General features: G+C 41.2%; 2 protein-coding genes across 3 annotated transcripts in view; both read right to left on the reverse strand.

Annotated features, from left to right (window-relative positions):
* The window catches only part of HYKK (hydroxylysine kinase), a 22,256-nt gene extending 18,573 nt beyond the window's left edge, over nt 1-3,683 (reverse strand). For both annotated transcript variants that reach the window (XM_023510148.1, XM_003784556.2), the window contains exon 1: nt 3,570-3,683. The gene's annotated coding sequence lies outside the window, so the exon portion shown is untranslated. The remainder of the gene's footprint in view (nt 1-3,569) is intronic.
* Nucleotides 3,684-8,031: 4,348 nt separating this feature from the next.
* Nucleotides 8,032-15,210, reverse strand: part of IREB2 (iron responsive element binding protein 2) — a 60,082-nt gene continuing 52,903 nt past the window's right edge. Inside the window, exons 20-21 of the mRNA XM_023510040.1 lie at nt 12,007-12,192; nt 8,032-11,298 (exon numbers count right to left, since the gene is read on the reverse strand). Of these exons, the coding sequence (XP_023365808.1) occupies nt 11,188-11,298; nt 12,007-12,192 (297 nt within the window). The 3' untranslated portion in view covers nt 8,032-11,187. The remainder of the gene's footprint in view (nt 11,299-12,006; nt 12,193-15,210) is intronic.

The following is a 15,210-nucleotide window of genomic DNA, read 5'->3' on the forward strand; positions in this document are numbered from 1 at the left end:
CTTGAGCCACAGGCGCCGAGCCAGTTTTTCTTTTTTGGAGTCTCACTATGTCACCCGTGTCACAACTCATAGCAACCTTAAACTCTTGGGCTTAAGAGATTCTCTTGCTTAAGCCTCCCAAGTAGCTGGGACTACAGGTGCCTGCCACAATGCCCAGCTATTTTTTTGTTGTAGTTGCCACTGTTGTTCAGCAGGCCTGGGCTGGTTTCAAATCTGCTAGTCCAGTGTATGTGCCTGGCGCCCTAACCACGGAGGAACAGGCGCTGAACCTTTTTTTTTTGAGACATAGTCTCACCTGGTCACTCCTGGTAGAGTGTCATGGCATCATAGCTCATAGCAACCTCAAACTCTTTTTTTTGCAGTTTTTGGCTGGGGCTGGGCTTGAACGCACCACCTCCGGCATAAGGGGCCTGTACCCTACTACTCCTTTGAGCCACAGGTGCCACCCGACCTCAAACTCTTTGGTTCAAGTGATCCTCTTGCCTCAGCCTCCCAAGTAGCTGGGACTATAGGCACCTGCCACAATGCCTGGCTATTTTTAGAGATGGGGTCTTGCTCCAGCTCAGGCTGGTCTCGAACCTGTGAGCTTAGGCAATCCACCCACCTTGGCCTCCCAAGTGCTGGAATTACAAGCATGAGCCACCGTGCCTAGCAAGCCCAAGAGTTTAAGGGTGCTATGAGTTATGACACCACAGCACTCTAGCCAGGACAGAGTGAGACTCTGTCTCAAAAACCCAACCAAACAAAACCAAAAAACTTCACTTAAATACCAAGTAAACTAAGACCTGCAACTCCTGCTGAATGTGAAGTTTACCTTAAAAAAAAAAAGAACCTTTCTGAGACATTGGCTGAGACTAAGAAGGGTAGATTTTAGGACCTACTTGGAGCTCCCAAATCAGGCCAAATGCCCATTATTGTCTATTACCTTTGGCTCTGTCAGAGCAAAAGTGAAACTTTCTTTAATGAGAGGGAGGGAATAACATTCAGGGAGGTGTACTGGACTCTCCTATACGATCCTCTCCCTGCCTCAGTCCCAGGACTACAGCCCGCTGAGTCCAGTGATAATAAGGAGTCAAGCCACGTTCTGTGGCCTTCCTTGATCCTCCTACCCACAGTGATTTCTTCATCCTCCAACTTGCATAGCCGCCTGTGCCACTGTTTGGTTTCTACCATCTGTCATACTTACTGCATTTCTTCTAATCAGAGCCTTTGCTTTCAGAAGTAAGTTAAGCTGTTCAGATTGTGTGCACTAAAGATACTGTGACAAGATCTAAAGGGAGTTTCAAAACAATCTTGGCACCTGAAACTTCTGGGAACCAGTATACCTTTTCACACTGTATTTGGGATTAAGACTTCACGTGACTTTTAACATTCCTCCTGGATATATGTAAACTGGTGAATATGAATTGAAGTATTAACTTCAAGGTGAAATCCTGGAGTAATTTTCCAAATCCCAAAGCATTAAGGATGTCAAAATAATTCTGAATTTGATATGAATAACAAGTTCTTAAAATTGGAAGCAGGCTGGGTGCAGTGGCTCACACCTGTAATCCTAACACTCTGGGAGGCTGAGGTGGGTGGATTGCTTGAGCTCAGGAGTTCAAGACCAGCTTGAGCAAGCATGAGACCCTGTCTTTACTAAAAATAGAAAAACTAGCCAGGCACGTGGCTGGTGCCTTTAGTCCCAGCTACTCAGGAGGCTGAGGCAAGAGGATCTCTTATACTCAAGAGTTTGAAATTGCTATAGGGTATGATGCCGTGGCGCTCTATCAGGGCAACAGGCTGGGACTTTGTCTCAAAAAAGAAAAAAAAAAAAGTTGGAAGGAGCCTTAGAGGCAATTGGTGAGGGCCAATCTCCTTCCTAGTCCAGAATGCGTTCCTGTAATATCCTGGAATGGGGCTCGTTGAGCCTCTGGACAGCCTTGTTTTCTGCAGCAGTTCAAAGTCACGTTGGCAACTCTGGCCATCAAAAGGAGCTCAATGTAATAAAAGTTGCTGTGCTCACAGAAATAAGGCATATTTTAATCCCAGCTCTGGTACTTTAACCTCTGAAACTCTGGACTAGTCAAGTTGCCTCTAAAAGAGAGTAGGACTAGATCATCCTTAAAAGTCCCATCTGGCTCTAAAATTCTCTGTGTTTAAAATTTATTTCTGAGTTTAAATTTGCCCCCCCCTTTTTTGTAATAAAGGACTTCAAATCATAGAAGTAATAGCACAAATCAAGTCAACTCCTATAAATAAACACATACAAAGAAAGATACATTCTATTAGAGATGTCTGTCTTAGTCAATGTCTCCTGTGTGTGGAGGGAGGAGTTCAAATCCTATAGATTTGTTGGTTTATATATCCTGCCAACAGTATTTTACTTGGAAAAAGAAAAAATGAATCCCTCAGGAAGCAAATGTTTTCCACAATGGCAAGGTTTGTGCCAGAATCTCATAACCTTTGTCCTACACCAGGGGTACTGGACCTTGCACTCTACACTCCGTGCAAGGTATGTCAAATGAGAAACAGAAGTCATTCTTTTTTTTTTTTTTTTTTTTGAGACAGTCTCACTTGGGAACCCCTGGTAGAGTGCCATGGCATCATAGCTCACAGCAATCTCAAACTCAAGCAATTCTCTTGCCTCAGCCTCCCAAGTAGTGGGACTATAGGTGCCCACACAATGCCCAGCTATTTTTACAGATGAGGTCTCCCTCTGGCTCAGGCTGGTCTCGAACCTGTGAGCTCAGGCAATCCACCCACGTTGGCCTCCCAAATGCTGGGATTACAGGCGTGAGCCACCTACCCGGCAGAAGTCATTCTTGATTCTTTCCTGTTCCCCGCTCCAAAGTGTTACAAATTCTGCCCTAGCATATCTTCCAAATCTACCTTTCTTCCCCTGCATCCCCTTTTGCTGTGTCCCTCCAAGGTAAAGCTGTGTCCTTCCAAGGTTTAGCTGTGTCCCTCCTAGGTAAACATTTACCCGTATCCGGTAAATGTCTGCATTTCCAGCATCTACCTTGATTCCTTATTCAGTATGGAATGACTCAAGGGTTGCCTTCACTCACAGAGCTAGCTGTTAACCTTCAAGGGGATCATGAAACATTAAGGGGAGTAGGGAATCTAGAATCTGTAGTTTTTCAACAACAACAACAACAACAACAATGCATAAGTTGGCGTCTTCCTGCAGGGTCAAGGAGAAAGAGGGATGGCTGAGCGGGCTGCAGAGGGGTTGTTGACCTAAAGGTCAGGAAAATAAGGGAACCGGAGGGCACACTAGTCAGGCTCACACGTTACTGTATTAGTGAGGTATAGTGGAGCCTTAGAAATTGTGCCCATGAGACACCTGGTTCCGAGTGTCAGGAGCCGCACCTGCCCTCTGCCAGCTCCTCCACACAGATCTCAGGAGGGTTGGGCCCGACAGATTCTCGGATGCCACGCTTTCATTCTTGGATATCAGCCTGCCCTTTTGGGAGGATCGAGGACTCTGGGCTCCAGACTAGCAGAAAGCCTCCCAGTTCTCGGGGCGTCTCTCCCACCCCTGGGGAGATCTGGGGCTCGCCTCTGCTTTCCCCACCTCTGCTCACCAGCAATGACCCGACGTCCCGGGGTGGGATCCAGCTTGCCAGCAGCCTGGTACTCTGGCCGCGCCCCGCGCCCACGTTAGGAGGTTGTGAGGGAGCAGCAGCGCCTCCGGCCGCCCTTCCTCCGAGCACCGTGAACCCTGACTTCTGATTGGCTCCTTCAGCCTTCTCGCCGCCCAGTCAGAGAAGACTACTGAAAGGCGGGGCGCAGCCAGGCCGACCAGGGCTTTCCCGGCCCCGCCCAGGAGCCTGTGAACTGAAATTCAGAGATCGGGGTTCTGATTGGCTTTCTGCAACCCCGCAACCGCCTTCTCTCGGTGCCGCAGTAAGAATCCGGCTACCTTGTCACTAACTGGACTGCTTGTTTCTGATTGGCTCTCTCGGGTTAGGCCCCGCCCCGCCCCGCAGTGTGTAGCCATTTAGCAGGCTTTCGGCCTCGCGGTTCCGCCCAGTCCGCCAGTCAGGGAGGCAACGTGGACCGCCGCTCTCGGCGTTCTGAGCGTGGCGAAAGGACTCAAGTCCTCGCTGTGGTTTTGTCTTCTACTGCAGGCACGTACGCTAGAGGCCGCCTTCGAATGTGCTGCCCGGGGTAGACGAGAGCCCAGCAACGGCGAGGGTCCTGATCAGAGGTCCCGACAGGCCTGGCTTCTGTTGACGCGCGACCTAGCTTTCCCCGGATACTGAACTGTATTAGGTCTTAGGTGTCGAATGGGCCTACACGCTCCTTGAAGCCGAGATGACACAGACCCTGGTCACCCACTTCCCAGCTTTGCCTCTTGCCACAGCACTAGAATTTCCTCCCCTTTCCCGACCCATTTAATTCAACATAATATATGGTAGAGGGAGAGTGAAGGCTGCCCCCACGGGTTTCCCAGGGGGCTGAGGTCACCACAGTTCCGGTTTCCTGTGAAGAATTAGTCATTATACTGAGAAGTGGAACTGGTAACTGGGACAGAATCTTTATTTAGGTAGAGCAATCGGTGGATTCTCTCCCTGCGGTAAAGTTTGCAGAAACCGCATCATTTTCAGAAGGCTGCGTGGGATTCATGGATATCAGCCAGATTAGTTGGATGATTTTTTTTTTTTTGAGACAGTCTTAGTATGTCGCCTCTGTAGAGTACTGTAGTGTCACAGCTCACAGCAACCTCTAACTCTTGGGCTTAAGAGATTCTCTTGTCTCAGCCTCTCAAGTAGCTGGGACTATAGGCGCTCACCTCAACACCCAGCTATTTTTTGTTGTTGTTGCAATTGTCGTTGTTTAGCTGGCCCTTGGAGGGATTCGAACCCACCCCCAGCCCTCAGTGTATGTGGCCAGCCAGCACCATAACCACTGTGCAACGGGCGCCACCCTAGTTGGATGATCTTAATCGTTAAGAGCACCTGTTAAGTAGCTTGATGCCCCTTCTCCAGCCAACTAGGACTTCTCTGGTAAGTCAGACCACTGTCTACTAGGAGAGTTCTAGACCCCGGTCCACTCTTACCTGCATCTTGGTCTCTTATTTTGTTTTTGCTAATGCTTGTACTATACTTTCCTTTCTGTCAGAATATAGCATATTCTGGTTATCTACAGTCATCCTGATCAACTTGGATGAATCCTAAACCTCTACAACCTCTTGAGGAGACCTGTATTTCCACTTTAGATTTGGTTCTTATCTAATTTCTAATCTCCAAGGAGCAGCGCTGTCTTTTTTTTTTTCATTTATTAATTTTTTTGAGAGTGTTTCACTGTGTTGCCCTGGGTAGAGGGCTGTGACATCACAGCTCACAGCAACCTCAAACTCTTGAGCTTAAGCAATTCTTTGGCCTTAGCTCCCAAGTAGCTGGTACTACAGGTGCCTGCCACAACACCCAGCAATTTTTTTGTTGCAGTTGTCATTGTTCATTTTAGCTGGCCCTGGGCTGGGTTCTAACCCACCAGCCTCAGTGTATGTGGCTGACGCCATAACCACTGTGCTAAGCCAGGGCTGTGTTTTTAGAACCTCAAGGGTGACATAATGTTCCATTCCTTTAGGTTGTTAAAAAAGTAATTTTAACTTCTATTTTTTGTAACAAGAACTTTAATCCCATTGGTCTCCTTAGACCCCTTTACCTGTTATTCCCTCAGACAGTTCTTGAACTCTCTCCGCTTCTCACTGTTCCACCTTTACTGGTCTTCCTACTCCTCTTAGGATGAGGGAATAGGACTGAAGATTGAATATGTAAATTACAAGGATTGAAGAGACAGAACTATTAGATCCACAACAGCCTTTTTGGTGTGTGTATATTTCCACTCCCTGCACCTTCTTTAAAAATATCGTACTTTGTAAATTGCCTTTTCACTTTGAGCACTTCCTTATTTAAAAAATGCTCATACATAAACCTTCTATGCATTTTAAATTATGTCTTTATGACAAACTATGCAGAGGCAGATTACTGTAAGAATAAACACTCTGAAGGCTGTTAATAAATGCTGCCACATCTTGTTTTTTCTTCAATAATGCCAAAAATGGATGTCACAATAAAAAGTTGCACCAATCTAAGACAGGAAATGTCATGGCAAGGTGGGCATAGTGGCACGTACCTTGTGGTCCCAGCTACTTCAGAAGTTGAGGTGGGAGGATTGCTTGAGCCCAGGAATTTGAGGTTGCTGTGAGCTATGGTAAAGCCACTGCATTCTAGCATGGATGACAGAGCAAGAATCTGTCTCAAAGAAAACAAAACCAAAACCCTAATAGCCCAGTAATTTTATACTTCCTTAAACTACTCATTACAGGTTGTTTAAAATTCAGTGCTAATAACATGAAAAATTAAAAAGTTCACAGTGACAACACAAGTGTTATTATACAAGCAGATTTTTGGGGGGTTACATATACCTCTACTTTTGCAATACAAGTACACTGAACACAGGCTTTGTAGCTTAATGTTTTGGAAAACTTATCAGCCAAACTACTCACATCAAATTGAAATGATAAAGTTGAAGTAACTAATGTATAATCAAAAAGCAAAACTGGCATCAAGTGAAAACTAAACCAACTAAATGCAACACTGATGGTCTGTTTCCTCCAAGAAAGATTGGATAAGCCATGCTTATGTTGGTATTAGCCTTTGTAATGCAAACTTGTAGTACCAAGTTGGAATTCTTAGAAGGCTTTAAAGATGTGCCTGCCAGTTATGGTTTATGAATGCCAAAGTTTAATAAATGGGCCTTATTAATTCATTTAGTTTGTAACTAAGAGTGGGAGAAAGGACTTACCTTTTTAGATATGTGGGGAGTCAACCATATTTTCAAAACATTCCTTTAGGGTAGAGACCTGTGGATTACCTACTTCATGAGGACTAATGAACAGGCAGCAGAGTCGAGGCAAGTGGATTGCCTGAGCCATAGCAAGACCTCATCTCTGAAAATAGCTGGGCAGTGTGGCGGGGCCTGTAGTTCCAACTACTTGGGAAGCCGAGGCAAGAGAATCATTTGAGCCCAAGAGTTTGAGGTTGCTGTGAGAGATGACGCCATGGCACTCTACCAAGGAGACAAAGTGATACTGTCTCAAAAAACCAAAATAGACGGGGGCTGGGGAGCAGGCAGTCCCCCTTAGTTGGTCCTGCAGCATAGAAACAGTAATACTTAACACCCTCAAGAAAAGGCCATTTCCTCGTGGAATACACAGTTCATAGTATGTTCCCAATTCCGTCCTGAACGGTCACTTTAACACAAACCACCTCCACAATAAAGGGTGGTTATGTAGAATGTAATTTGTGAAAGGTCCATTTATTCACTAATATGTATTTAATGCTTAGTTGTACAAAAGTTAAGGAGACATGGATTAGGGAAAACCAAAATCAGTGGATATGTATTAATCCATAAGCTAAATGGAGGCAGACTTCAGTTCAAAATTAATTTTTTTTTTTGAGACAGGATTTTGCTATGTTGCCCAGGCTGGAATGCGACGGCCACACTATACTTTGAACTTCTGGACTCAAGCTAATTCTCCTTTGTTACCTTGCCAAGTAACTGGGACTACAGGTATATATCACAAAGATGTTTTCAATCAATAGGATGGGTTGCCTATTGCAGTACAGAGTATTTGAGAAATCTCTTGAATTTTCAAGATAATACTATTTGTACAAGTAATCCTGCTTTGGATGAAATGTTAGTCTTTTCAATTCTAAATTGTGATTGTGTGAATCTAAGGGTTTATTGGAACAACTCCTCTATCATATTCAATTTCATTGTTTCTTAAGGCCATCCTTATTTCAAGTATTTACCTTGGTTTTCATTCTCATAAGCCCCAGAGAAGAAGGGAATTGCTAGATTTAAGTAGCGGAATAAAATATGATCCACATTTCTGCAGTCATTATTAGGAATAACTAATGTCTAAATATTTAGATAACACGTTTGAAGAGAAATTTCTGGATAGCATCCCATTTCTTTTTAAGTCATGGTGTTTCATTTCCAATTACCACAAAATATTTTACAACAAGAGTCAAATGTGATAATACAATTTTCTTTATTAAAAATAATTTACAGCATCAGTAACATATACACAATTGTCATCAACTGAACCTGCCTCCAATATATTTCTATACAATACTTAACATTATTGAACTTAAAACTGTTACACTGTTTGGTTGGCTTTAAATAATAGACAATGATTTGTAATAACTTGAGATATATGGTTTCATAGCCACATATTATGTGTATAATTGATATAAACATTGACACTATCACCCTTTGGGGGGAAAAAACACTGAAAAAGCCGAAGTCCATCCCCTTCTCCTGTCCTTATTACTCCAAATCAAACTAAGATAGGCTCAATATCCAGTATCTTAGTTATCTTCTAAACCTAAGGGCAAAAGAAAGGTGTCTTTTAATTCAACCACAGAAAAACATCACTCAAATTTCTCCTCATTCTGTCACTCATCACTGAGAGAAGACAAATGCACTCGACAGTGTAACCATATATTCAATCAACTGTGATTCTGATGTATGTATGGCTTAGCTTTACTTTCTTCCCTTTAAATACAACTGCAGTTTGATTACCAGCAAAAAACTGAACAATGTGACTAAAGGGATTTTAATACCTCCCATATTAAAGTACCAACATGGAGATAAAACAGAAATAAGGACAACGGTCCTCTTATAAACTTTTTAGATGTAATAATGGCAATTCAGTGGCTGAATAACATTTTCACGGATTTTATTTTATAGGAGCAGCAAAAGCCAAAGGTATGAAAATGGCAATGATATGCAGCATCGTGTTTTAAAAAGATCTTTAAAATGCTGCTGTTGGTAATGACCTTTAAGTTTGTACTTTAATCTCACAACACTAGCTTTTGTGTGTGTGTGTGCCAATTACACTTTCTTTTCACAAAATTTTTATTTTTTTTTGTAACACAAAATTATCTAGATATAGTCAACAAGTAGATAAAAAAAAAAAAACCCAACAGATGCCAGATTTTTGCAAACACAGCATTTGGCTAGAAACACAATTGTAAGTTAGACACACTGGAACATACGTCTATCACTCTTTCCCAATTTAAAACCATGTTTATTAAACATTTGGTTCACTGTATATAAGCAAAAAATGAGAACCTTGATTTTGTTCCTGAAATACAAGATTTACTTGTATTATTACTAGACTAGGTAGAAAGGAAATATAAATGTTAAATTCATAGCTAGCTAGCCAGCTAGCTGGCTAGTTCCTCATTGTCTCCTGGATCCGATGTTAATGATGAATGCTTGTGCCTCTGCCCACAGACTATATACATGGTATATAGTCTGCCTTCAAAATAATACAGATTCTCCCCCCACATACCATCTGGAATTACCATTTTTTTTCAAAGCACATCACAGGTAGCTTAACATTAAATTTGTTAAGATCTCCATCCCTAACTCATGTTTTCCTATAAATTAAAAACACACGCACTGACAGATATACAGCATATACTGAAAACACAATATAACTTCAAAGTACCCAAGAAAATATCTATAAAAAATTTAAATGAAGGGGAAATTTGCTTTGTCAAGCTATAGTCCATCTTTTTGTCTAAGCACATATTTGCAAAATATTTTCAAAGATTGATTGATTATGTGCAAAGTTCTCAGTGGTGTTCATCCACTGGTTTGGTAGTTTCAGCATTTTAGCTTTAAACAAATAATTCTTTACTCTGCAAAGTAAGCAAATTCTGAAATGCAGTAACATTAAGTAGGTCACATTGAAAAAATCACTACACTTAACTTTTAGCCCACTAAGTTTAACTTCTTAGTTTTAAAAAGGTATGGAACCTTCTGGAATTAATTACTCAACTTTTCTTTTTAAAGGTGCCAAACATCTTTTTGACAAAACATTTCATGTGGTGGACAGACACACACTGAGACTATATGGAATTGACATAGCAACACTTAAGTGTTTTATCCTTACAGTTAGCTTTGGTTAAAACAGTAATATAACAAAACTAATAGAATCATGCATCCCAGGTAAAATTCAAAATGATAGGAAATCAATTTAATTAAGAAATAGCAACACTTAAAAAATGCTACGGTTAAGCACCTATACAATTTAGGGTAGATAATTTAAAAGTCTAGAGTAAATCAGTTTAGAGTTTAATGATTAAATGAATTCTCCTCATCAACTATAAAATGAGTGTGGAATTGTAGTTAATAATATCTAAAATAGTAGGTTATGGGAAATTATAGTATTACATAGGGCAAGCAAAATACTTTTAACCCAATTAATATGCCATTTGAAGCTTGCCAGAGATCAGTTTGCCAGTGGCAAATTACTAAAAAATTAAGGGCTGTATCAGATGTGATACATATTGAACCTCCATAATTGGCCACCTCCTTACGTTTACCAGACATGTACAATAGGCCTAGTTCCTTATGTTGACCACCTCTGTATGTTGACCAGTTTCTTAGAGTCCCTTGGGCAGTCAACTTACAGAGGTTCTACTGTATTTCCATTGCTAAGACATGCTACCACGCAATTAGCTATATTCTGCCATGGTACATCTTCGGATATGGAGGAAACTTTGGCTGGATTAGACAGAATGATTGTGATCTGGGGCAGGTTTTATCACTTATAGTTAGACCAACACTGAGGATAAACCTGGCTTATATGATAAACTAAAAAAGCCAAATGTGTCCAGGTCAATTCTGAAAAGGAATCAATAAAAGCCCATTTATAAATCAGATTCCAACCAATCATTTTAGAGTCTTAATCTGGCTTCTTATATTTCAACCTGCTACTCTTAACCAACAAACAGTAGTACACAGTTTTATAGGTGCAAAACTAAACAACTTCAGGAAGGTTACTCATACATGTATAAGAATCTTCAACACAAGTTCAAATCTGCCTTTATTTACAAAATGGTCTGATAAAATATCTCCCCCCCATACTTACAGGTCTCTTCCACAACACACTTCACACGTTGATTTTAGCAATGTTAATAGCACCATTCGTATATTATTTAAAATCAAGAAGATTTCATTTCAGTCACTACGTTGATTCATAATCATTTACATCCATGGAGGAGATAAGTGAGTATACTGGGACTATCTGCAGCTCCATGGTAAGGATTCCTGGGTCCAGCACAAAAGGCTTTGCAGTTACCAGTTATGGAAGGTACCCATGGTGAGTAGATACTATGAGAATTTTCGTGCCACAAAGTTTAATAATCCTCCATGTTTGTACAATGTTATTTCCACATCATTTTCAAATGAAGCAATCACGCTGAACACTTTTCCAGTGCTTGTCTTTAAACAAACAAAAACATCTTATGTGAGCGGTAAAATCTTCCAAGTGTTACTTAGTGATTAAGAATATTTGTCTCAAAAAAAAAAAAAAATTTGTCTCTGTATTTAACGACTATACTTGCTACATATGCTGTCTGATTTTCCTGGTTCTAATTTCATACATTCTGATTATCTGTAACCCTTCTGCTGCTAGCAAAACATTTGAGATACCTGACTGTGAGCTTCACAGCTAGGTAGAAAAACAGTTGTTTTCATCCCTAATTCTAAATGACAAGTATACTATCCTGGAACACTAGATCAAAGCATGTCAATTTTGACATTGAGGAAGTTATACTCACTACTCATATTCACTTTACACCAGGTAGTTCAATGTACATAACCCTCTAAGTTTTCCCTTTATTTTCTTAGTCATAAAATCTGTGTTTTAAACCATGAATGTTCAACTCCACCTTCGCTTTGGAGTGATGTATATGCTTGGGTTAAACTTAGATCACCAAGAGTTCAAATCCAGGAAAAGGAAGCAGACAAAAGTAACTGCAAGGCAAGATACCCTTCCAAAGATCTTTTTTCTGGACTAAATATCCTGCTCTTTCTACTTTTCTCCAAAGAACATGAACTACTTTAAATAAGTTTTAAGTTATGTTCCATTTATAACCATTTCTTTGAGTACAGAATGCATAATCATATATTTGAGAATTTTAGAGATACCTGAATATTTAATGTAATCCCAGGAGACAGCTCTTGAGGAAATGTTAAAGAAAATGTTTCTCTGCCAGACAGGCCCAAGAAATCTGCATTTTCTCCTGGAAGGAACTGTAGTGGAGCTATGCCAATTCCAATCAAATGATCTTTGTGTATTTTTTCATAACTTTCAGCCAAAACAGCTTTTACACCCTGTAACAGACATGCATTTTATTTTTTCTAATCACTGTAAACGTTGGTTTCACTGAGCATTTAAAGGGAAAAACCACTTTTAGTTTAATACCTCATATGAATCAATGATCTAGTAAAGATTTATAGAAGCCTTTTAAAAGATTATTTTTCTGGATTTTTAAGGCATTCCCTGAGTTATTTGGGCTCCACTCCTCTTCCCACCACTCCAGAGTTAAGTGCTGGCTCTGCCCACCACACAGAAAGAGTTCTATAAACAGGGTGGCTGCTTAAACATGGCAGATCGAACACATGTATTCTTCAACACTCATTCTTGAAATGCCACTAAAATGAGGGAGTAAATAAGGTATAAACTTCAAGGAACACAGGGAATAGGATGAGAGATTTTATAAATATTTAAAAGATAGGTATATATCCAGAAGACCAAAAATCACATTATAACAAAGATATGTGTACTAGAATGTTTACTGTAGCCCAATTCATAATTGCTAAGTTATGGAAGAAGCCCAAGTGCCCATCGACCCATGAATGGATCAATAAATAGTGGTATATGTACACCACGGAATGTTATGCAGCCTTAAAGAAAGATGGAGACTTTACCTCTTACATGTTTACATGGATGGAGCTGGAACATATTCTTCTTAGCAAAGTATCTCAAGAATGAAAGAAAAAGTATCCAATGTACTCAACCTTACTATAGACCAAGAAGAAGGGGGGAAAGGGAAAGGGAGGGGAGGGGAGGAAGGAGGATGGGTGGAGGAAGGGTAATTGGTGAGACCACACCTACAGTGCATCTTACAAGGGTACATGTGAAATTTACTAGGTGTAGAATATAAATGTCTTAACACAATAACTAAGAAAATGCCGTAAAGGCTATGTTAACCAGTTTGATGAAAATATTTCAAATTGTATATAAAACTAGCACATTGTACCCCATGATTGCATTAATGTACACAGCTATGATTTAAAAAAAAAAAAAGACAGGTAACTGGGACGGCACCTGTGGCTCAAAGGGATAGGGCGCCGGCCCCATATACCCGCCATATACCGGAGGGGTGGGTTCAAACCTAGCCCTGGCCAAAAACTGCAAAACAAACAAACAAACAACAGATAGGTAACTGACTTAGACAATGTTGAAACTACAGAATGATAAACTAAAATCAGGGTAATACCAACGAGGTTTGAGTCAACTGCAACACAAAACCCAGGAAAAACTTGAGACTCAGAGGCATAAGATTCTCAGAACACTGGAATACTGATTACAAATCAAGTCTACAAAAAGCAGATTTCCAGTTAAATCCGCTCTAGACGAGTAGAGGTTAATGCAGAAAATGGGCTGGAGAGGCTCTAGACTTGTGCTTTGCAACTTCTTTTCCAAACTATTACTGTCTCCTAAGGAAGCTTTTTTTTTTTTTTGAGACAGTCTCAAGCTGTTGCCCTTTCCCTGGCTATTTTTTTTGTTGCAGTTGTCATTGTTTAGCTGGCCTGAGCTCAAATCTGCCAGGCTCAGTGCATGTGGCTGGTGCCATAACCACTGTGCTACGGGTGCCCCTAAGAAGGCTTTGAAGACAACTTTTCCTTAATCGTGTCTTTCTCTTCACCTCCTCTCCCTCTGATATTTTAATACCACAAACATACTGTTTGTTAGATACTATGTGTTTATCTGCACTTTATACATAAAAAGAGTAAGACTTTTTTTTCACTACCTAAGAATCAATTTTCACCACCTTGGGAGTGGGGTGCCATCACCCCTGCTGATAATGCATTTTCTAGACTAAAGAACACTAGGCAAGGGGAAGGCGAGGGTGAGAATGCTGACTGAAAATACAGGGATAAAGTAGAAGTCTGCATCCTGAACGAAGTCTGCTTCCTTGAAGAACCTGTATGGCCTCAGAAAAAATATAACCACATGTAGGGCTTTCTCAATGAGAAAGGTAGCTTATAACCCAATAATCTACAGTAAGACCTTCCATTTGTCAAAACTCAGTCCCCACCTACAGCTTATAATCAAGTTGTTAATGTCTAACTAAATAGAAGCCAAAGATCACCAACTATAGGAGGAAAGCCTGCAACATAAAAAATAGACACTAAGGTTCAACACCCATAGCACAGTGGTTACAGCACCAGCCACATACACCAAGGCTGGCAGGTTCAAATCTGGCCCAGGCCTGCTAAACAACAATGACAACTGCAACAACATAAAAAGCCAGGCATTGTGGTGGGCGCCTGTAGTTAGTTAGAGGTTGCTATGAGCTCTGATGCCACCACACTCTATTGAGGGTGACATATGACTCTGTCTCAAAAACAAAACAAAACAAAACAGACACCAACTCTTTCCCTATTGCTGCCAAGCAGTGTGGAGGTGGAGGCGTGGAGATGAGGTAAAGATTCAGCTTCACCTGTAACTCATCATCCTAGTGGAAAAAGGCATTGCTGCTGGAGGTGTAATGCATGTTAACACTGCTTTACAAGAGGTGCTGAAGCCTGCCCTCATCCAGTGGCCTTGCACGTGGAATCTCAGAGGCTGCCAAAGCCTTAGATAAGCGACAAGCCCATCTTTGTGTGTTTGCATCCAACTGTGATGAGCCTATGTATATGTCACGTTGGTGGAGGCCCTTTGTGCTGAACTCCAAATCAACCTAATTAAAGCTTATGACAACAAGAAACTAAGGGAATGGGTAGGCCTTTGTAAAACTGACAAAGAGGTGAAACCCCTGTAAAGTGGTTGACTGCAGTTGTACAGTAAAAGACTATGGCAAAGAATCTCAGGCCAAAGATGTCATCAAAGAGTACTTCAAAAACAAGAAATGAATAAACAGGTTTGGTACTCGTAGTTTAGTGGTTATGGGACTGGTGAGTTCGAATCGGGTCCAAGCCTGCTAAACAAACAAAAAATAGCCGGGTGTTGTGGTGAGTGCCTGTAGTCCCAGCTACAAGGGAGGCTGAAACAAGAGAATCGCTTGAACCCAAGAGTTTGAGGTTGCTGTGAGCTGTGATGCCACCACAGCACTCTACTGAGGG

The sequence above is a fragment of the Otolemur garnettii genome, unplaced genomic scaffold (genome assembly GCF_000181295.1).
Source record: "Otolemur garnettii isolate 467f Iridium unplaced genomic scaffold, OtoGar3 scaffold00011, whole genome shotgun sequence".
Classification (NCBI taxonomy): domain Eukaryota; kingdom Metazoa; phylum Chordata; class Mammalia; order Primates; family Galagidae; genus Otolemur; species Otolemur garnettii.